This window comes from Chiloscyllium punctatum, chromosome 42 (assembly GCF_047496795.1).
Source record: "Chiloscyllium punctatum isolate Juve2018m chromosome 42, sChiPun1.3, whole genome shotgun sequence".
NCBI classification, from domain to species: domain Eukaryota; kingdom Metazoa; phylum Chordata; class Chondrichthyes; order Orectolobiformes; family Hemiscylliidae; genus Chiloscyllium; species Chiloscyllium punctatum.
This window is the reverse complement of record NC_092780.1, coordinates 18,150,861-18,175,076: the sequence shown is the minus strand read 5'-3', so window position 1 is coordinate 18,175,076 and position 24,216 is coordinate 18,150,861. Positions and strand designations below refer to the sequence as shown.

General features: G+C 41.9%; 1 protein-coding gene across 1 annotated transcript in view; it reads right to left on the bottom strand.

Annotated features, from left to right (window-relative positions):
* Positions 1 to 4,999: 4,999 nt before the first annotated feature.
* The window catches only part of rnd2 (Rho family GTPase 2), a 70,105-nt gene continuing 50,888 nt past the window's right edge, over positions 5,000 to 24,216 (bottom strand). Inside the window, exons 4-5 of the mRNA XM_072561554.1 lie at positions 15,212 to 15,346; positions 5,000 to 10,027 (exon numbers count right to left, since the gene is read on the bottom strand). Coding sequence (XP_072417655.1) covers positions 9,779 to 10,027; positions 15,212 to 15,346 — 384 coding nt within the window. The 3' untranslated portion in view covers positions 5,000 to 9,778. The remainder of the gene's footprint in view (positions 10,028 to 15,211; positions 15,347 to 24,216) is intronic.

Sequence of the window (24,216 nt, the reverse complement as noted above, 5' to 3'; positions counted from 1 at the left end):
AGCAGTGATGGAAAAATGTATTAATGATGAAAAGCAATAGTTTTGAAATTCTAGGAAAGAAGGAACTGAGAAAAAGGTAGTACAAGGAATTTTGATTTATCCATAGGGAGGAGGCACAAAGTGATGGTGTGTTTGAAAATGAGGATAATTTTACGAGACAGCAAACACTTCAGCAGCAATTTTTGCATTTTTATTTGGCACAAAGAAAGCGCATTTATACTCAGCAAACTCTTATTTTTGGAACTAGTGTGACAGACAATGACAGTTGCTTTCCTGAGTCTCCTGTCAGTCTGCAAAGAGAAAGGTTTCAGAGCTCAACATCAAACATTGGCAGCAACAATTCTGAACCGTACTGCAGGTTAGTCATAAACATAGAAGATATTGTCAAGTGTCACAGCTGAACTTTTTTGCTGCTTGTGCAAAAACGAAACATAGATACAGAAACCCTGAAATACAGGCTCCACATACAAATACACTGAGCTCCTCTGATGTTAATGCATTGCTCATGTTTACGTTACATCCAAAGTCAAATATTACTACATTTGTGGGAAAGGTCATCTTTTGAATAAATAAATCGTTTTTAACAGGGGTTTTACAGTTAAGAGTTTTACATGCTACATTATCAATCCAATGTCAAACTTACGTTTAGCCAAGTTGCACTTAGGTGAGATCCATCTCAACTGCAAGTCTAGCTCTGCTGACAATCTGTAAGAATTGCCCAATGTACCTAATTGCAAGCTCTCCTCCTCCATCACCTCAGGCAGTTAGATTCATGCCAATAAGTCAATATAAACGTGCGTAACAGAGGCAGAGCAAAAGATTTTTTAAAAGTTTCTGTTGAAACCCAGAGCACGACCACAATTCCACAGACTCATACACGATCACATGGGATCTGGACACGCCCAGTGACAGTCTGAATTCCAAAGACAGTGCCATCAGAAATATGAGTAAGATGGATAGGCTACTGCACCTCTTGTTGCACCACACATTGTGAAGTAGCATTGCAATTTGCCTGGGCATTATTAGTAAACAAGGCAGCTCTGTCATAACACCACTACATGCATTCAACAATGACACAATTAAAGTCTGGGAACAGCCTTGTGAACTATTGATGTAAGTCCATATTATCCAAAAAAAATCATAAGGTGGAACGTTTGATTTAAAAAACAGTCAAAGACATAGGTGAAATATATGGTGTCTCTTAGGGGCATGATTTCAGAGTTGAAACCTTCATTCCATTAAGAACTTAGCTATATAAAGAAAGTAAAGCTTTCATTCATAACATTCTTTTAATGATTTCTGGGTCTCCTAAAGTATTTGACAGTTAATTACATACTTTTGAAGCATGGTGTTCTTTTTATAAAGCAACCTGGTGGCAATCTGTACACACCAAGCAGGTTATAACTTGGTACTGCTAGTTAAGGAATACATGTTGGAGAGAATGTCAAGCGACTGCTTGTTTTGCCAAACATGACCAATTGTTTGGCTATTGGCAAGGGTCTTTGTTTAACATGGCACCCGAAAGCTAGTGCCTCTAACAATTCAGCAACCTTTCCCTTATGACTTGCTCCCACCCATTCTCCACCATACTACAACAAAGTGCCACCCTCAGATCTGTATTCACATTATGGAGGAGGGCTTAGGTTCACAAATTATGGACACGTGTGAAAAGAGTGTTCTAATCCAAGGTTGCACGTCTCCAACAATAGTTGCCATAGATTGTTAATCCCTCTTTTTTAAAAATTTTTTCCCATCCCTAATTGTCCTTGGGAAAATAATGGTGAGCTTCCTTGAACTGTTGCAGTCTATGTTCTGTAGCTAGGTCCACAATGCTGTTAGGGAGAGAATTTTGACCCAACAACATATTCTCATGGAAGCCGTGTGTGTGTATCCATTTTATTGGTCATGACTGTTGCGCCAAATGGCCTGTTTCCATACTGTAGGGAATCTCATCTAAAGAACAATGTAATGTCTGTCTTCAAATACAGCGATAGCTCAGTTGGCTGGACAGCTGGTTAGCAATGGGGAGTGATTTGGGTTCAATTCCCATGAAGGATTCTCCTTCTCAACCTCTCCCCTCCACCTAAGATCTGGTGACCCTCAAGTTAAGGCACCACCAGTTGTCTTTCTCTAATGAGTAAGCAGCCCTATGGGACTGTGGTTACTTTATTTCAAGTAGAGTTTGAAAGTAATCTGAATGGGGAACTCTTCAGTCCAAGTTTCAGATGCTTAGTTTCCTTCCACCTTACAATTTTCAAGTATATAGTGATTCCTCATTTGTTCCATTATTTCATTGCAGCCACAATAAAGAACATGTATCCTTTTAGTGCCAATGGTTTGTTCTAGCTGCTGTCCTTTAGCCAAGATGCACCCTGCAAGTACAGCTCTTGCCCTCTGCAAGAAGTCACCACCAGAAAGATCACCACCCAAAGACTTAGGCCCAATGAGTGGGGCAACCTTTCACTCGATCCTCCGTTTCTGCTCTCCACACCACCACCCCATCCTCACCCCACCCATTCTTCTCCTCCTCACTCCTCTCCACACTTCCTTCTCCCCTTTTCCACCTCAATTTTACTGACTAAATATCTAGGGTCTGCCATCAATATCACCTAGAACTCAAATTACTTCTTGGTTATTTCTAACTCAGTCTTCTGCCTTTAGATGCAGCCCAGTCACTCAGAGACGAGGCAGCAAGTAAATGTGATCTCAGTTTCAAACTTATTTTGTTTGTAACATTATTTTATTTAGGTATCTAGGAACTTAGGAACAGAATGTACTTCAACATACAGTACAAAGTTTAATTACCATTTTCTTAAGAGAAACACCCAAAAACAACAGTTTTTACTTCAGCTTAATGGGAAAACCTGGTTTGTTTAACACTACTCTGCCTAGAATCACATTTTTGAAGAATGCAACTATAATGTGAAGTGAGGAATTACTGCACCGTTGAAGGGATTAGTCTTTGTTCCTACTACTCTGTTCAAAACCTGAAGGCTTATGTATATGAAACAGCTGGCGTGCAGTGTCCAAAGTAATTCACATTAGAGAAATCCAGACAAATTGGATTTTGGCAATCCTTTCATCTCATTATTTCATGTGGGATGTAACTTGGTGTGGTAGAGTTCCAATCAAACACCACTGGAATTGTGACGAGGCTAAATCCCTACTCAGAGGTTTCTCAGCTGCATCCCAAATTACTTAGCACTGGAGAATGTCATTAACCGAAGCCGAGCACATGATTTTCTAGTTTCTGTTGAAACCCTCTAAAATTTCACAGACTCATGAACAGGATCACATCATAGCATGGACACACCCAACAATAAACTAAATTCCAAAGGAAATGCCATCAGAAACATGAGTATCATGGTAATGATTTCTGAATCTCAGTCACTATATTCCTCACACATGGGAACAGTGAGATTCGAGTAGCAACCCAATTATCGTCCAGTCTGTTGCTCCAGTGGGGATGCCAGTGAGTCCTTCTGGGATTGAATGCTGTTAAATGTTTCAACAATCAAGTCACATGAACATTCAGTGAAAGCCAGACTTGCTCTCAATCATCAGCAAAGTGTTATCAGTGGTGCTGTCAAGCGACACTTACATGGCAATGTAAGTGAGCAGTTTGGGCTATTTGGCTCCTGACCTCATTACAACCTTGGTCCAAACATAGACAAAAGAGCTAAACTCAAGAGGTGAGATAAGAGTGACTTGACATAAAACCAGCATTTTACCACATACGGCATCTTGGGTCCCTAGCAAAACTGGAATCACTAGGAATCAAGGAAAAATTTCCACTGGCTGGAGTCATGCCTTGCATTAAAAAAGATAGACTGTCTGTGTGGAGTTTGCACATTCTCCCCGTGTCTGTGTGGGTTTCCTCCAGGTGCTCCAATTTCCTCCTACAGTCCAAAGATGTGCAGGTTAGGTGAATTGGCCATGCTAAATTGCCCATAGTGTTAGGTGCATTAGTCAGGGGTAATTGTAGGGAAATGGGTCTGGGTGGGTTATTCTTCAGAGGGTCAGTATGGACTTTTTTAGATTAGATTAGATTCCCTACAGTGTGGAAACAGGCCCTTCAGCCCAACAAGTCCATACCGACCCTCCGAAGAGCAACACACCCAGACCCATTTATCCCTGACTAATGCACCTAACACTATGGGCAATTTAGCACGGCCAATTCACCTAAACCGCACATCTTTTGGATTGTGGGAGGAAACCGGAGCACCTGGAGGAAACCCACACAGACATGGGGAGAATGTGCAAACTCCACACAGACAGTTGCCAGAGGCTGAATTCGAAACTGGGTCCCAGGTACTGTGAGGCAGCGGTGCTAACCACTGAGCCACTGTGACTTGTTGGGCCGAAGGGTGTGTTTCCACCCTGTAGGGAATCTAATCTATTCTAATCACAGATGCAATATACAAGCCAATCACCTCTGTCCCAGAACATGACTACAGGAGTTCCTTGGGGTAGTATTCGAAATCCAACCATCTACAGCTGCTTCATCAATAACCTTCTTTTCATAAGATTATAAGACCATAAGACATAGGAGTGTAGTTGGGATGTTTGTTGATGATTGTACAATGTTTAGCACCATTTGTGATTCCTTGGATCCTGATGCAGTCCATGGCAATATGTAGTAAGGTCAGGACAACATTCAGGCTTGGGCTGATAAGTCGCAAGTAAATTTGCAATACACAAGTGCTAGGCAATGATAATTTCCAGTAACACAGAATCTAACCCCTTGACATTCAATGGTATTATCATCACTGAATTCCCACTATCATCCTGAGGAGGAGGATTATTGAGCAGAAACTGAACTGAACCAACCAAATACTGTAGCTTCAAGAGTAGATCAGAGGTTGGAAATTCTGCAGGGAGCAACTCACTCAATTCCCGAAAGCCAGTCCACTCCCCCCCCCCCCCCAACTAAGTCATACAGCATCTTGACTTGGAACTATAATGCCCACTATCACCTGGAACACCTTTCCCAAAATCAATGTGGGAATACCTACACCACATGGACTGCAACAGTTCAACATGTCAGCTCACCACCATGTTCTAAGGCAATTATGGATGAACAAATGCTGGCCTTGCCAATAACACCTACCGCCCAAGAAAAAAAAATGAAATGTGATACTGTGGAGACTTTAAAACATTAATCTCAGTGATTATTTTTTCTTACCAGTCACTATAAACAAGTCACCTAATTAAGCTGGGGAACCAGTCAAACCTTTTTCAAATGAATCCCTCGGTAATTTAAAGCAATTTGATTTGTATCTTTGAGCTCACCTCACGGAAACCACCATGTGATCAAAAATAATAATAGTTCAGTTCACTTAAAAGCACATGGAGACAGAATTTATTTACTGCAACTTTAACATTGCAGAAGGAAAGCTGCAAGGCCTTACAGCATGACTTTAGCATGTAGATGCTCAGCAAGCATTTACTGTGTTAAAGGCACACTTCTGTACAATAAGCAAAGCAAGCCTCCCCCACAATCCCACATCTGCACATTTTGAGCCTTAGGGAGGGGCCTGTTTGGACTCCTGTAGCTTTTCTACTCTTGAAAACTATTACTTTTCATCAGAGTTTATAAGTCAGATAAAAATAAAACAGCAAATATTGGAAAGGATTTGCAATAAGTTTTGACAACATTCAGACCTTTGAAAACCATGCAAGGATATCATTGTTTGTTGTCAGATCTCAAGTATTTTTCTGGCTTGAATTAGAGTCAAAGCCTTTGGCACATTTTTGGAATGGAATTGGCAGTAATGGCAGAAGCTGACAGCAGAAGCTGGAGACTGGATTTGTGATGAACTGACAGAAGACACTCATGACTGCCTTGAATTTTCATCAGTAAAGAAATGTATTAACACATTTGCATGAAATTCCTTTGCCTGATACATTAAAGTGTTTATTTTAAATGGTATATGCACCTTGTTAGAATAGCAGACAGTGTAATTACGGACATAACATTAATGCATTCAGGCTGATATCTCAAGCTTCCATGCACAAAGAGTTTAAATACCTTCTATTGATGATATCAGTGAAAAATCTCTGCTGATGCAAAATGAGCATCCCATCTTTAACACGGTGAAGTTACATTAATGGCACATTTGCACAAAAAGTGCACTTTACAGTGGGCTTCAGCAATAGCACAACCACAGCTCCAAACCAGAGTTAAGTTCTAACAGAAGTGGTACAAAACTTCAAGAAGGAGGGATCACATTGTTTCACCTCAGAGACAGTTCAAATCTTGGGTCACACCTGAGTTACCCTTCAGGTTCAGCAGCAGTGCAATGTATTTTCAGCTTCAAACGAGAGCTAACCCTGCAGAATGTGAATAGAGTCCAGATAACCCAATTAACCTGGCGGTGAAACTAATTCAAAGAATGGTACTTTGAATAAAGTGGTGCAAATAATGCAGAAGAATGACAACATAGAACTAAACAAAAATCAGATTGTCAGGTCATTTCTAATAAATGATTTTGAATTAAAAAGAGACAGACTATACAAATATGAACAAGAGGAATTAAACTCTTCTAAAAGTTCAAGTTTTGTTGAAAGATTGATGTTTAGATCGATTGGCTCCTGTAAGTGAGGAGTGAAGAAATAGAATTTCGCCTTTGACTGACCCATTATTAAATCAAGCCTGAACACACCATCGGAAAGGACACCACTCAAATTGAATCCCTTCCATTTGAGAACTATTTTGTTCCCATTTGGACTGATTCAGGTTGACAGTGCCTCCTGAATAAATTCAAGGGAAAGTTTTCACGGTGGACAAAATCTTTCACAATGACAGAAATTCAGACACAGTATAGCTCTGCAAGATTCAGGCTATAGCAGATGGAAAATACAAGTACTTTAAAATGCTGCTCATTTCTGATCAAGAGGGTGGTGTGCTCTAACTCAATATGCACCACAAGGTCAAAGTAACCAACATCTCAAAGATGTGAGTTTAATGAGAAGACTGTGATCTCATGAATTGATTTAAAAAACACACAAATTTAGTAGAGGTATCTGACATGAGGCTGTTTATGAGGATTCATATTTAAAGGTAGATTTCTACAATAATTTCTCAATGGGGGCACAGACTGTGAAAGATGGGTGGATGTGGGGGAGGTTGGTTTGAATTGTGGAAGCATTAATTTAGTCCTTATGAATGGACAGAGGATTTCACTTCAGGTATCAAAACAGAGCAGAGTTTTATCCCATTGTGGTTAAAAATCCACCATCTTGGCTACCTGGTAAATCCATTCCATTTCAATTTAAAGTGGTCATGCTTAGACATGTGTTGCAGTGGCAAGTATTAGACACAGTTGCCCTCACCTGCTACCTGTATCAACTGAAAGGAATTACCATTCTGTTGGTTATATCTTAATTAACACACTCTGATTCAACAGAGCAACTCTTACAAGTAGATGTGCTCCAACTTTCCCAGGACAAGTGCCAACAGATAGGTGACAGTTTCATCCGTTCATAATGAGTGATCACAATGGAATGTACATCTAGATGAGTTTTAATTCACCGTGGATAATCAGCTTTGTGCTACAGGGGATATTCAAACACAGCAAGAATAATAAATACCTGGGAGTGGCTTTAGAATGTCATGCAAATCAAAACTAGATTTCTTGCATTAGCTAGAGATGGGGAGGGAGTGATGAAGGTCTGTCAGGGCTCCCCATCTATTGTGAAGAAAGTCTTTGGACGCAAAATATTAACTCTGTTGCCTCTCAGCAGAGCTGTATTTGCTGTTTTACGCTCTGCAGTATCTGTGTTTATTTTCCCTCCAGTGGGTGCTGTTGGAAAGCTGACCTGTAATAACGCTGGATAGAAGCAGGAAATAGGCCCCAAGTGTGTTGCCAGTCCATCCAACCAGCCTGTCAAATCGCACAGAGTAAAGGCTCCCACAGAAAGAAGCAGCACTTAGGCTCAATACACAAGAGCCGATGATGCAAGTGAAACCCAGTCCCAGCTTAGGCCGGCACCATCAACCACAAGAAGGAAATTGCCAAATCTAATAAGAAAAAGGCCATAATTCACTACTTTCTATGTAGCGTTATGAAAAAAGATAATGCTAGATATACTCAACTATGTTATTTTATTGAAGGTGTGTTTTGTTTCATTAAATGACAGTTTCTGCTATCAAGTGATATACAGTGAATCAACAGTTCTGAGGCTTAAAATGTATTTGTTTCTAGTATATGGTTTGAACTGGAAACACCATTAGCTGACAAGATCTATTACAGTAGAACAAGAATTCTCCAGTCAATGGTTCTAATTGGTAACAGACCATTTTTTTAAAAAAATGGAATTATTTATTGTAAAATGAAAAAAAACATTGAAGCAATTCAAAATGGGCTGACACTGTGTAGGCTGAGTCAGAGTCAGTCTCATACCTGACCACTCTCAGCAGCGGAGGTTACATTCGACTCTGTCTCGCCACTTGCCCTTGAGGGGAATGACAAGGTGGTTCAATAGTCAGCTCTAGTGCATCAAGAAATGATCACACATAATTTCATCCCAGTGCAGCAAACCCAGTGACAACTGTCACAGGAAGCTTAGGTTACACGAAAGGTCACCTTTGATTTTTTCCTTCAGTTACACTTGTGCTACATAAGTGCTCACGGGCAAATTATATGAATGCAGCTCTTTTAACCCATAGTTGCCACTGGCTATTTCTAACAAATTATGTGTTGGCCACTTAGAGGTCTGTCTTCAAAAGGGCCATTCACAAATTCCAATTGCTGATACAAATCTGATCCTTGCCCTAAAAATTCAGAGAGTCTGACGAGGTGTTGTACTTGGGGACAAAATCATCAATTCACAACGAATTGAGTAATGCAATGCATTCTGATAATGCACCTCTTAACCGTAGTACTGAGCATGATTGAGAAAGAACATGTATACCGCACCCATGATTCTGTTCAGCTGATGTATCCTTTGGAAGAGAAATTTCAAATCACTAATATTTCAATTGAGATGCACAGCTACAGAAAATTTACCCTGATCCCGAAATATTTGGAAAGAGAGCTAAATTTAAGACAAAATCTTTAATTCTAGGGACTCACCCTGATACGAAGTGTCATTTTTCTGTAGGTCAGTGTAGGCCAGTACAGGATTAGCAGCAAGCTTTCCATTATTGAGTTATGAAGGCACAGTCGCACTACAGGGAAGTTTCAGTCCTGCAACTACTGTATCATTTTGAGGAATGTAAAGTCTCCTAATGGATTAGGAATGATAAACTTGCATAAAATTCTCAGAGTCTATGCAAGTTCAATAAAACTATTGATGGAAATGCTTAAAGTTTGAAGATAATGAAATAATTGGGATATTATAGTTTGTGTACTTGTTAAAACCCAGTAGAGTTTGTTTTAAAAGGCAATACTCAAAGTGAGTGTCATAGATTTTTACTACACAACACAAAAAAAAGCTATCACTGCCAACAATCACTCCCAAAGTCCTCGTAGAAATCCAGCTCTCAATACAAACAGCCCACATCTCCCTTAGCAACACAGTTTCACAAACATTCAAACACTTGGTTAATCTTCCTCTTCATTAGTTCCTTTGCACAAGAAGCCAACATAGCAACAGTCAATCTGCAAGCCTCATAAATAAGCAACAGCTCTCTGGATTCAGAAATAGCCAGTTTTGAGGCCTAGGCTGAAGGAAAAGCCTTAGCCGACCTTGGACTAGGCAACAATCCTGTTGCTTCTGTGCCAGTTTACTGTACAAAATGCACAATAAATACAAATAATGATAAGTTCGTTCTTCACATCATGGAGCAACTTTTAGCACGGTCCTTTCTGATCTCGGATCCATCCAGTAAGTCAGTCCTCCCAGGCATTTGCGACACCCTCTTTAATCCTCGCTTGGAATTGCTGCGTTTCAGATTTTTCTGCATCTTATTTACAGAAGCCAGGGTTGTAACGTGGAAAACATCACGGACGCTGTTCTCAGAAACTTTAGATGAACATTCCACATAGGCCGTTGCTCCTATTTGGCGAGCCACTGTACTGCCCTATAAAGAGGTGGAGGGGTCAGGGAGGGGAGAAAACCATAATGTCAACCTTCACTGAATAAAGAAAAGCATGAAATGTGTGCTTCACATTTAATTAACCTTCATCCATTATGTTGTCCAATACAAGTAATTTGAGCACAGCATGAAATGGCATCCAAGCAGCATTAATTCAAGAGCATGTCAAAATAGCTGAAGTAAAGCTTAGGTTTGCTGTGTTTTAAATGCTGCTTTAGGAATTGGATGACCTTTTTATTTGAGAGAACAGAAGCTCACTTGTGAGGAACGTATTACGGTGAAAATTCAGATTAAGTCAAGCTGGGTCTTTCCCTCCCAGCGCCCTGTTGCTCTTGTTCTGCCGTTCCATGCAAGGAGCAATCCCCATAAGGAGCACTGAGGAGCCATTAACTTTTGTACGTGAGCGTAGTTCCATGCTCTTGGGTGGGGGGAGAAAATCTAAAGGGCTTTACGAGGGTTAACACCAATTAAAAGACTCTAAACAGAATCATTGCCTTTTCCACATGATTAAGTAAACCTTAATGACTGCATTTTGACAGAACAAATGAAAGGAATGAATGTTTATAAATGGGCGTTATTTGTGTTGTCAATAGATTATGTTGAAATTTTATTTGTTCTAAAAATCTTACGTACATTCAAATTATTGCCCAAATCCATTAAAATGAAGTTAATGGCTATTATGGGAACTGTTAATGTGAAAAAAAAGAACATACTTTAAACCAAACGATTAGTGTGTTGAAGGCAGGCTAGAGTGTGAACGAGTCGAAGCTTTTGTCCAAAAATAAATTTGTGCAGAGTGCAACAATATTCTTATAATTAGCGGCACAAACAGCCATTTGTGAATGAACATGCAGTGGTGCAACTGCTGGAGTTAAGGAAGCTGGAATGCAAGATAGCTACATACTTAGTTAATTGCGACAGAACCAGTTCTTTGGTCACAATTTGTACATTGTTGTGTTTTATGAAGTTCCACAGTTAAATGTCAAGCAGGGAAGAAACCCAATAACAAATAAATCGTGAATAGAGATGTCACTGCAACATGTTTGGGACTTGTAAGAAGCAACAGTTATCAGATATGGAAGGTGTTACCACCCGGCTACTCGTTGGTATTTCACACTCAGTAAAACAGCAATCAAATCAAAACCTTCACCAAGACCACTAATGTCCAAAACGACACCATCCACTGAGACGGAAAAATATACTGAACTCCGACGGACTAGCTTTCTCAAAGAGGAAGCACAAGGATGACAGGCTGAATGGCCTCCTTGGCTGCTGCAAGATTCTAATGGTATTCTTTTGCAAAACTGCATAAAATTATTACAAGAATTGAATATGAATAGAGACAGAGGAAATAGCAACAGGAATAGGCCATTTGGCCCTTTGCCTGCTCTGATCATGAGTGATCATCTAACTCAGCCCTGTTCCTGCTTTCTCGCCAAATCCTTTGATCCCTTTAGCCCCAAGAACTATGTATAAATATTCACTGTTTTGACCTCAATCATGTTCGTGGCACAAGTGCACCAATCCCTGGGTGAAAATGTTTCTCCTCATCTCAGTCCTGAAAGGCCTCCTCTATATCCTTAGACCGTGAATTATGGTTCTAGACTCCCTTGGCATTTGGGAACATCCTTCCCGCATTTGCTCTCTATTTGTTCCAATCTAATCATGTAGTTCGCATAAGTCTCATTTTTAAACAAACATGCATGTAAGAGGCGGAGGGGTAACCTTATAGAGGTTTTCAAAAACATTGAGGGGCATGATAGGATAAATAGATCTTTTCCTGGGGTGGGGGAGTCCAGAATTAGAGGGCATAAGTTTAGGGTGAGAGGGGAAAGATTTAAAAGAGACCTAAGGGACAACTTTTTCACGCAGAGGGTGGTACATATATGGAATGAACTGCCAGAGGAAGTGGTGGAGGCTGGTACAATTGCAACATTTCAGAGGAATTTGAATGGGTATATGAATAGGAAGGGTTTGAAGGGATATGGGCCGGGTGCTGGCAGGTGGGACTAGATTGGGTTGGGGTATCTGGTCGGCATGGACTGGTTTGACCGAAGGATCTGTTTCCGTGCTATACATCTCTATGACTCTATGAAGGAGGTTGGAAGAAGTTAGCTATTTCTGTAGCTAAAAAGGTTGGGAACATACCTCATTGCTGACACATCTTCATTCTACAAATCTACTTGTAAAAGATGGCATTAGTAGTGGTCACAGTCACTGGTTTTTCTGTTCTCCTCCATGCAATTTTATCAGCATGGGGGGGGTAGATTCAGAAAGATTGTGAGGACAGTGATAGCATTGTGGTTCCTCCGATTATTGAATGCAGGGACACAGGCAGAATTAAGTTTAGCAGTTCATGCTCCCAGTAGCATTTCAGCTCCAGAAACGCACGCACTGTTCCAATCAAAAAGTGACTTCCATGTCCAGAGAACTATAAGTACATTGTAAAAAAAAAGATTTTATAGGCACCAACTGTGAAATGTCACTGCTTTATGGATTAGCCCTCTGAGGACTCTAGGTCCTCCAGAGCTTTCAACAGACGCACACATTTTCTGTCATCTAGCAGCTGTGATGGGTGATTTATAATGCATTTCAAACGGTGGTAAAGTATACAGAACCAACAAGGGCTTCACGGAGCTCAAGTGGACAGTCAGCATTCCCACTCTCTTACACAAATCACTCTCTGGTGCATCTTATTAAAACAGCCTCCCATGTTTTCACAATGTGCCCTTGATTATCCACAGTCTTCTGCTCTCTCTCCTTTCAAAATCAAAGTTATAGTATGGTTACAGTACACGAGGCCATTTGGTCCATCTAGTCTGTTCCTTCTGTCTGAAAGAGCTCCTCTTCTAATCCCATACTGAAAACAAACTACTGCAGACTCTGGAATTGACACTGGAGAAATTCTGGCAGGCCCGTCTGCAGCTGGAGACAGAATTAACTTTGAGTCCACGATGAGTCTTCTCTTTCATGTCAGCAGCTCTCGGTGGAGATCAAGTGGCAAGGCCTTAGGTAGGAGTCAGGAGGGAGAGCATTGAAAACAGGTGAAAGGGTCTGTGCAGCAGGGAGAGTATTTCTGTACAAAGCAGTGGGCACAGAAGTAAAAGATAGAAGAATTTAACATCATTCTGTCCCTAGAATTCATTGAAGTGTGGTTGTAAAATGGTTAAACTTTGTTTTGTTGAGTGCAGATCATTCAGCATCACACAGGGGAAGATCAGAGGATATAGTGAATACAGTACAAAGCACAGAGTGGCATTAGGAGAAGAGATGGAGTGAGGGGGGAAGGAGAGGGGAGGAAAATCCAGAGGGGCAAGAATACCTGTGAGAGTTATATTGGTCATAAAACATTAACTCTGTTTCTCTTCCAGACCTGCAGAGTTTCTCCAGCACTTTGTTTCTATTTCATCTAATCCTACATCCTTGCCTTTTCTTCATAGTACTGAAGTGTTTTTTCCCCTCAGATAATTCATCAATTCTGTTAGGAGTTGGGAGGTCATGTTGCAGCTGTACAGGACATTGGTAAGGCGACGTTTGGAATATTGTGTGCAATTCTGGTCTCCCTGCTATTGGAAGGATGTTGTGAAACTTGAATTGGTTCACAAAAGATTTACAAGGATGTTGCCAGGGTTGGAGGAGTTGAACAACAGGGAGGGGCTGCATAGGCTGTGGCTGTTTTCCCTGGAGCATCAGAGGCTGAGGGGTGACCTTACAGAGGTTTATAAAATCATGAGGGGCATGGATATGGTAAGTAGACAAAAGTCTTTTCCCTGAGGTGGTGGCGGGGGACGGGGGGGGGGAGGAGTCCAGAACTATAGGGCATAGGTTTAGGATGAGAGGGGAAACATATAAAAGGGACCTAAGGGGCAACCTTTTCACACAGATGGTCGTGCGTGTATGGAATGAACAGCCAGAGGAAGTGGTGGAGGCTGGTACAATTGCAACATTTAGAAGGCATCTGGATGAATATGTGAATAGGAAGGGTTTAGAGGGACCAAAAGAGAAAATGCTGGAAAATCTCAGCAGGTCTGGCAGCATCTGTAAGGAGAGAAAAGAGCTGACATTTTGAGTCTAACTGACCCTTTGACAAAGGGTCAGTTAGACTCGAAACATCAGTTCTTTTCTCTCCTTACAGATGCTGCCAGAACTGCTGAGATTTTCCAGCATTTTCCTCTTTTGGTTTCAGATTCCAGCATCTGCAGTAATTTTTGTTTATCCAGGGTTTAGAGGGATATGGGCCAAGTGCTGGCAAATAGATTAGGATAGGATATCTAGTCGGCACAGACGAGTTGGACCAAAGGGTCTGTTTCCATGCATCTCTATGATTCTATGACTCTAAATGAATCTGCTCCCACTCACTCGAAGGCAGTGCATTCAAGATCCAAATTACTTGCTGTGTAATACCCATTTCGTCCCCACTCTTGTCACTTCTGTTTCTTTTGCCGATCACCTTGCATTCATTGTTTGTTCTTCATCCTTGGGCCAATAAGATCAGTTTCTCTATGCTTTCCAGCCCCCATCGTGATTTGGAAAACTTCCACTGAATTGCCCCTTAATCTTCTCTCCTCCAAGGACAGCATAGGGAGGTGGATTGAGGAGTAGGAATGTCACTGGATTAGTCATCCAGAATCCCAGGTTAAGTTTCTATGACATGGGTTTGAATCACACCATGACAGATAGCAAAATTTGAATACAATTTTTTATTTAAATTACAGATTAAAAGAAAATACTTCCTAATGATGGCATGTCACCACTATCGATTGTTTTGAAAACCTGTCTAGTTCACCTGATGCCTGCTAGGGAAGGAAATCTGCCATCCTTACCTTGTTTAGTCTATATATGACTGCAGACCCACTGCAATGTTGGTTCTTAGTGGCTCTCTGGGCAGTTAGGAATGAGCAATAAAATCTGTCTCAACCACATCCCATGAACAAGTTAAATAGAAAAACTGCTCCAATGATTCCAATTTACCTATTTAGCTGAAGCTTCTTGTGTCTCTCTTGGAGAATCTTTCCTGCATTCTCTTGCTTTCACATCTTTCCTGAATCATGTTGGGCTCTCTTTCTTGAATGAAACTCAACTTCAGGGAGGCACATGGCACTACTAACACCATTGAGGTTCAGACTATTTCAAGTATAGGAAGAGGGAGAGAAGTGAACACTCTGATACCTGCTCGTGTGTGACTGGAATCAGTCTCTGTTTTGAAAGTTCCCTCAGCACGTTCAGATCTGTCCTCATGTCGATCTTACACCCGACCACCAGCACTTTAGCACTGGGACAGAATTCCTGGGTCTCACTTTGCCACTAGAAACAGAAAACAAATGCCACAAGGGTAATCAGGTGGAGAGATGTGACAATGAAGTGAGGTCATCTTCAACCATTCGCAAACATCAAATATTACTGTTTGCTAATTTCCTAAAAGCTACACTTACTGATATGAGGAGAAATCAAGGGTTACAAGAAAACAGCAGGAAAGCAGACATGAGGAATATGGAACCAGCCGTGATCATATTAAATGGTGGAACAGGCCTGATGGGCAGAATGGCCTACACCTGTTCCTAGTTCTCATGGTCATATGGTCTGGCAGCACATACACTAGAAGCAATAAATCTCAAACACATTAAGTGATAAATTGCTATCAAAACCCTAAAAACAAAAGGAACTGAATGAAAGCATACAGTGGTTAAGTTGAATAAAGGATTAAGCAAAGTAAAATTTTTCAAAATTGCTGGAATAGACACAGAAAGACTGAAAAATTCAGTTCTGCACGTACAGTCGGCAAATACATTGATGTCAGCAAACATGCTGTTTTCTTAATCATTTTGTGATGACTGATCTTCAGAGAGACAGTGGATCATCTGTTGCCCACAACATGTAGGACGCAATTTACTCTGTCGTGAGAACATTTTGCAAAGTACCTTGCAAGTTTTGAAAACATTTGTGTGGCAGCCATATGTTTATGGTCAGTTCCTAAAGGTCAGTCTCAACCTGACCAAAGACCTCTGCCCCAGCCGTGGTAGAAGACACAGGTCAAGATCACTGCAGAGACTGGAAAAATGAGCAGCTCATTACAAGAGACATTTTTTAAAAACCCAACAAACAAACAATTCTAGATCAACAAATCCAACAAGGAGACATTTCCCTCTGGACAGAACAAGAGCAAGCAATGAGATTGTGAAACACGCCACCGCAAGGAGCTGTTGAGATCAATAATGTGGACGCATTTAAAGGGAAGCTCTGTCTGCACATGAGAGAGAAAAGGATAATGTTACTGCTGATAGGATGAGATGAAGGGGGGTGGATGTTGACTCCTGTGGAGTCCAAATGCTGGCGTGCATGATACTAATTGGAGGTATAGATTTTGCAGTTCAATGAGTGACTTTGATTGCTGATTGTATTTGTATAAAGTCTGAAGATGATAGAGAAGAAGTGAATTTTTCTGAAGCAATTACACTTGTCTAATTAAGACCTGTTGTGTTTCTACAGTCTTAACACATGTGTATACACTTGCACAGGTCAAATATTCCTACCTGAAACACAGCAGGCTAATTAACCCTTTAAACATCAAAGATTATTTTTTAAAAACTTTTACAATAATCCCCAACAGGCCAGTGAGATGTATGTGGGTGCGTCACCTGTCCTGTGTTTCACTCCTCACCCTGATCACTACCCATCTCCCCCCCCCCGCCCCGCACAACCCCACCACAGATTGTGAAAAATAACGCAAGAGATTTTGAAAATCTGCACTTTTAATACTTTGAGCAACTTCTTTATATCCTCAAAAGATTCACATCAAAATATGCATAAACAGTACAGAGTTTGTACAAAGAGAGTAAAAAAAAGGGTTTGAACCAAACTCTATTCATCTTTTGTGGAAGTCACCCCATTGAAGTTGATAAGTGACACAGTACTGACTTCACCATCAGATATCATTCACATTTACTTTTGTTCAATATTAGGAAAATGTTTAAAATGAAGTGACTCCAACATGCATTGTGAAGATGCCTCTACATTCTTCTCTATAACGCTACTTTCTCATAACACGCATTCTAGGATGTCAATTGCATTACTTGCACCCATAGCGGGCCATACACAATGAAACCTGACCTGGATAATGACCCAAGCTTCAATTATCCTGCCTTTGGTTCCCATAAGTGTTGACAGTTCAGGAAGCTGCAAAAGGATTAGAGTTACGGTGACCCCCTAGACAGGGGGGCACTAGAGTCAGGAATTTGGCAAGATCACGGATCACTTATAGAGCAGTTGATTTGTGACTGGTGGATGCCTGACCTCTCCTCCACACTCATCGTTTTCTTTTAGTCCCGAGTAGCTTGGCCTTCAAACAGCTACACAGAGACTCACTTCTTTGACCCATTGTCAGATTAGCAGTTCATTGGACATTGTGCGGGAAACCGCATCAAGGCATGTCATAGCAAGCAATCATGTGTGAAGGTAAATGAAGAGACAGTTGAGGACAGCTGTGTCAGCATCTAGCACAAACCATGAGCCCCGTTTACCCAGCTTCAGTCATTTGCAGGACTACAATTGAAGAATTACCTTCAAAAGCCACCATTCAAAAACAGTGAATAACTAACTACTTTCCTGGCAATTTCAATGGATGCGCATGCAGTGCAGCCAAAAGGTAATTGAAGCATTCAGCATTGACTCAAATTTATTGACTTTGAGTCAAAGGGCTGCCTGTCAATCAAATGCTCTAGTCATGGTTGGCTAACAGTTCCCAGCGAAGTTGCCAAGGGATGGGAGTGGGGCAAGAGAGATGGGCAACTGGGCAAGAAAGAAAAGGGGAATCTCATGTTATGCTTGCGAATTCAAAAAAGGTGAAAGTTATCCCAATGTTTCTGGAGGCTGACATTCCTGCAACTGCTGCTAGGCTGTAATCTGGGTCACTCATTTTGTGTTGAATTCCTGAAGTACCATGCAATAGTTAACAGAATTTGATATATCCCTCCACCTTAAGTTAGCAAAAACAAAGTTAAAGTCACTGTAGTCCTGCACTTGCATTAGAGAGACACGACTGGTGGTGAGGGGCGAGGTTGAGGAGGTAGGACCTTCGTGGTAACCTCAGCTGATACGGGAATTGAGCTGGCATTGTTGGCATCGCTATGCATTGCAAACCAGCTGTCCAGCTAACCAACCCTTTACTGATGCTGACTAGGATCACAGATTCTGGATTAGTGGTGCTGGAAGAGCACAGCAGTTCAGGCAGCATCCGAGGAGCTTCGAAATCGACGTTTCGGGCAAAAGCCCTTCATTAGGAATAAAGGCATTGAGCCTGAAGTGTGGAGAGATAAGCTAGAGGAGGGTGGGGGTGGGGAGAAAGTAGCATAGAGTACAATGGGTGAGTGGGGGAGGGGATAAAGGTGATAGGTCAGGGAGGAGAGGGTGGAGTGGATAGGTGGAAAAGGAGATAGGCAGGTAGGACAAGTCCAGACAAGTCATGGGGACAATGCTGCACTGGAAGTTTGGAGCTAGGGTGAGGTGGGGGAATGGGCATTTGTACTTCACACAAGGGCACAGTACATGTTATTGAGCTATTATGGGCGGCACGGCGGTACAGTGGTTAGCACTGCTGCCTCGCAGCGCCGGAGACCCGGGTTCAATTCCCGCCTCAGGCGACTGACTGTGTGGAGTTTGCACGTTCTCCCCGTGTCTGCGTGGGTTTCCTCCGGGTGCTCCGGTTTCCTCCCACAGTCCAAAGATGTGCAGGTCAGGTGAATTGGCCAGGCTAAATTGCCCGTAGTGTTAGGTAAGGGGTAGATGTAGATGTAGGGGTATGGGTGGGTTGCGCTTCGGCGGGGCGGTGTGGACTTGTTGGGCCGAAGGGCCTGTTTCCACACTGTAAGTAATCTAATCTAATCTAATCTATTAGATTAGAGGGGCATCATAGCGCTGCCCACTCCTGTGGCATCCATGTATATTCAGCTAGGTTAATGAGCACACATTGGCCAATATATAAATAAATTACTTGACATCAACACATGGCACCCTCACCCTGGTCTTAGAGTTAATTCTGTGCAGAGTGGACCCAATTAGCACCTTTGGGCAAAAGCCCTTCATCAGGAATGCCCATAACATTGACTCTCCTGCTCTTTGGATGCTGCCTGACCTCCTGTGCTTTTCCAGCAGCACTCTCTTGACTCTAATCTCCAGCATCTGCAGCCCTCACTTTCATCTATTAGCATCTTTCTCACCTTCATGGAAAAGCCAGTTCCCAACCAGAACCTTAGGTGAAGGATCAAGGTGCATAATGCAAGACAACTTAAAGCAGGGCTTCCCAAAGTGGGGGTCAGGATGCCCAGTGGGTTCACAAGCTCCATGACAGCAATGGAGCTCCACACCGCCCATCCATCAGCCCCAAAGAATGAAAACCAATAAAAGTTTCAAATGATACATGACGGTCCAACTCATCTTGCATATTTCCAAATGGAGCTCCAGTACAAATGGTAAATTCATTTCCAAGTATGACTTTTTTTAAACCCCTCTGGGCCCCCACCTTCTTCTCCACTTCCTCTTCCCCAAACACAGGCACACAGTTCTCAAACAAGGGGTCAATACAATTTTCAACCCTTGAAAAACAGAGTCACAGTGGGAAAAAGTTTGGAAAGCACGCCCTTTGAAGGTTCAAAACATTAAAACGAGAAACCTGGTAAATCTGGAAGCAATTTTAGATGACCCAGAGTTTCAGCTTGAAAGACTGAAATTGTAGGGGAATGAAAGATGGAGAATGTTATGAAATTGCCCAGTGCTGAGGGTTGAGGACAGGAGGAGTTGGAACAGCACAGAGTGCTCTAACCTGACTACAAAGTGGCAGTGTTAGGGAAGAAAAACAGCCTCCGGGGTAGCACATTTGCAACTTACAAAAGGTTAAGAGCACTGATCATAGCTATATGGCTTAACAAGATCAAATGCTCTGCCTGTTTAACTACAGAACACTCTAGATGTTATCTGTTGTCAGGTGGGACAAGATACAGTTGCTTGCTTCTGAAATAATCGAAGGAAGATGAGAAACGGATGTGGGAGAACAGATCGAACCATTGTCCATTTGCAGCATGCTATATCACAGGAAAGCTGAGCCACAGCCTCATTACAGAAAGACAGAGCTCGTGCTAAATCCAGAAAATAACACCAGCTGTTAAAAGAGATTAACAGAAAGGAACAGGTTATTGACAATTACCAACAGAGGCTGGAGGAAGAAAACGCACACCATCCTTTCTCCACAGGGACATTCTGCTCATTTTTCACATGCTCCCCACGCTTAGGCCCATCATGTCTATGCTTCTAATCTAACCAGGTCTCTGGAGACCAACTCAAGGATGGAAAACAAAACACAGGCCACACACTGGTTCGGACGAGCTGCTGATGGGAACTAACCTTCACTCACAGTTGCCAAAGCAACAGCTTGAGCTTAAAATTCTGTATTTAGCAAATCTTACTGGGGATTGGCTAAGGTTTAGTAAGAGAGCCAGGAAATTTAACATAAAGAATGTTACTTCAAGTGGGAGAATGAAGGAAAGGGACAGTGGTGGTGAGGTGATGGTGCCAGTTAGTTGATTTGCTGACATGTTCAGACTAAAATCAACAATGTGGGGCTTGAGTTGTTTTCCAGATAAGGTAGCCTGTCCCCTCATCCCACCCATCAGTAAAATCACAGCGTATACTATTATTCAGTGACCCTCAATGATCTGAGGAAGAACAACATTACTTGAAGCAATCTAATGTTACAGTTCTCATGTTAGCTTTGGCAGCTCAGAGATACAAATTAAAAGGTGTAATAAGAGAAGAGTGGACAGTGACTTGTCGGGAGATGATTATATTCATGAGTCAAAATCACTGAATGAGCCACTGCAAAGTGACAATGGAGCGGTTTTGTCAACTTTAAAGAACGTTTTGAGTTTCAATTATAAATATCTGCATGAATAAACGTGTTACTTTTAATAAGGAGAACAAACTTAATTTTAAAAGGACTAGGAATGAATGAAGTGAATGAAGTTCTGATCTCAGTGCTTCTCTGGAGGGCTCATCTTGGAGCCCATCGCAACACAAAGTGGAGAGGGTTTTGAGGCTCTGAGGTCCATTGTGGACAGAGTGTGGGAAAAGTGAGAAGGAAGCAGAAGGAGTCTGCATATTGAACCTGTACAAATTGTTTTAAGCCTTATTTTCAAAGCAATGGTGGCCTGTCCCTCAAGTGTAAGGTGTTGTGTGCCTCTTGCAGGCTCCTGCAGGAGAGGGCTGTAGCAACATCCTCAAGTATTTTCCCAGTGTGTTTCCTAAAAGGAGCATACCAACAGCTGTAGCTGGGACACTGGGCTTCAGAAGACAAGGTAGCTCAGACATTCCCCCCCTGGAATGCACAGTCTGGGAGGGTGGTCGAGGCGGGAAGCCTCAAACTTTCATAAAGTACTCGAATGAGCACTTGAAATGTCAGAGCGCTCGAGGCTGTGGGCCAAGAGCTGGGAAGTGGGACTGGATGGTACTGCACAATTCTCTGATAACAACCAGATATTGCTGGGGCAGCAGTGTGATGTGGTAAGGCTCTCACTTGAGCCTGACTAGATATTTTTCATTAGTTCAAAGATTTGATGTGTGTGGTACTTAAACCACAGCACAAAATATACTTGCAGTACATTTTGAATTAAAAGAAATGGAATAGTTGCATGGCCGAAGGGTAAAACATTGTAAACAGCTTTAGCAACTTTATATTTGTACTAGATATGGAGCAATCCTATGTATCAGTATGGTGCTGAAACATTTTAAGATCATAGCTTAATAGATTTACTGCAGCAAGATACAATGGTGTTCATCTTTAGTATGCTAGTGGTATCATCACAGCAATACATGCAAAAACTGCCAAGACTTCTTTTCTCATCCATTTCAATAGAAGCTGAAGCCCTTTCAGATTAAGGCTACCCTGACCATTATTGCAGCTGGCATTGACAATGGAGATTCTTACTAAACAGTGCCACTGTTTTTGAAGTGGGAGCTGCAGGCAGTGGCTTGGTTGATTTGCTGGAGAAGGGACAGATTTCTGTATGTCAGTCCACCATCACCCCGCCCACTCCCCCACAGAGAAAATACAAGACTTCCAAACTTGGCAATCAAGTAACTCAGTGAGAGTGAAAACAGGCAGCCCCAGGAATTATCCATGTTTTTGGACCAGAATATCAGTTGCTTGCGGGGGTGGTTTAATAACCATATTCTCACAGAGCAGCTTTGGCTCCTGGGTCTCCAATTTTCAAAGTGTATGGTGCAAGAACACACTCATCTCTGATTAATAACCTCTTTAAATAGCTAGGCAGAGTGGAAAGATAATCCTTAATGAACTCCAACTGTCCAATATACATCCATGGGTTTCCTCTGGATGAAGGGCTTTTGCCTGAAGTGTCAATTTTCCTACTCCTCTGATGCTGCCTGACCTGCTGTGCTTTTCCAGCAACACACTCTTGACTCTTTCCTCCAGGTGGTCCAGTTTCCTCCCACAATCCAAAGATGTGCAGGTTAGGTGAATTGGACATACTAAATTGCCCATACTGTTCAGGGATGTGGAAGTTAGATGCATTAGTCAGGGGTAAATGTAGGATAATACTGTAGGGGAATGGGTCTGGGTGGGTTACTCTTCAGAGGGTTGGTGTGGGCTGGTTGGGCCAAAGGGCCTGTTTCCACACTGTAGGGATTCTATGATCAGTGCTGGGTTCAATGCGGGAAGAACTGAGAATCTGTTTTTAAGCATATGTCTCAGGATGTGGGGAATGTTGCTTTGAATCAGGGCACAGCCACTTTCATTATTATGTCTGTGCTGGTTCTCTGAAAGGCTGCCTGCTCAACAGGACAGTGCCAGGCCTCATCAGGGCTGCAATTAGCATTTGCTGCTGTGCTGGCAAAAAATCCCTATAGTGTGGAAGCAGGCCATTCGACCCAACAAGTTCATGCCAACCCTCCCACCCAGACCCAGACCCCCACATTTACATGGCCAATCCACCTAACCTGCACATCTTTGGACTGTGGGACAGCACCCAGAGGAAACTCATACAGACACGGGGAGAATATGCAAACTCCATAGTCAACCGAAGATGGAATTGAACCCAGGTCCCTAGCACTGTGAGGCAGCAGTGCTAACCACTAAGCCACCATGTTGTCTGGAAATGTTTGGTGTCAGTAACTGGGAGCCTTCTGACCAATGTAGGGCATAACCATATCAAAATAGATAATGGAGCACAGGGCCTGAAATAGGGTGTGTGGGGCACAGTATGGCCCAGGGCTATAAGACAAGGGGATGGGCCAGGAGCAGCACCACGACCCATGTGTATTTTTTTACATAGGTCAATGTGTGAATCAGACATAAGTTAGAGCCAAATAGAATCTGTAAGTGTTATTTTTTTAAAAAAAGCAAAGTTCACTTTCACAAAGAGAAGAGCCCGGTGGTCTGAAAATAGCTGTTACACATGACCGAATTGTGTTATCTTATCAAACGAGTGATTTTAAGAGAGTCATGTCCAATGTTCATGAATTCTTCAATGGGGGTTCTCTCTCAATCTTGCCCATACAGTGGGATCCCGACTGTCTACTGCAGTCAGGGGGAAATTGGAAGGGGAAGCAAACCTTCCCAGCTTTCTGCATTGACAGAAAAGCAAAATACTGTGGATGCTGGAAATAATAACAGAAAATGCTGGAGAAACTCAGCAGGTCAGGCATCATCTGCAGAAAGAGAAACAGATTTAACACTGAATCCAGTCTCAGCTTCTCCAATAATTGCTGTTTTTAATTTCTAGATTTCTGAGGTTGAAACCAGATCAGCCATGATCTCATTGAATGGTGGAACAGGCTATACAGGCTTATTGGTAGGTTCAAGTGTTCATATTGATACGACATCCAGTCATTCTGATCTTTATGCAGAACTAAAGACAAACTCTCTGTTAACTGCTCTATGTTGCAAATTTTATTTTCTTGATTGGACAGTAGGATTATAAAACATGATTTTAAACACGTTGCAATATCCACTTTTCAGACTATGCAGCATTGGGAGAACACAACATTATTTTATCTTCATAATACACTTATACAAGTTGCAAGTAGATCAAATATTACCTTAACACCTGATTGTACTGTGCTATTGGAATCTAATAACGCTTTAATAAAGAGAAAGGTATCTTCAGGGA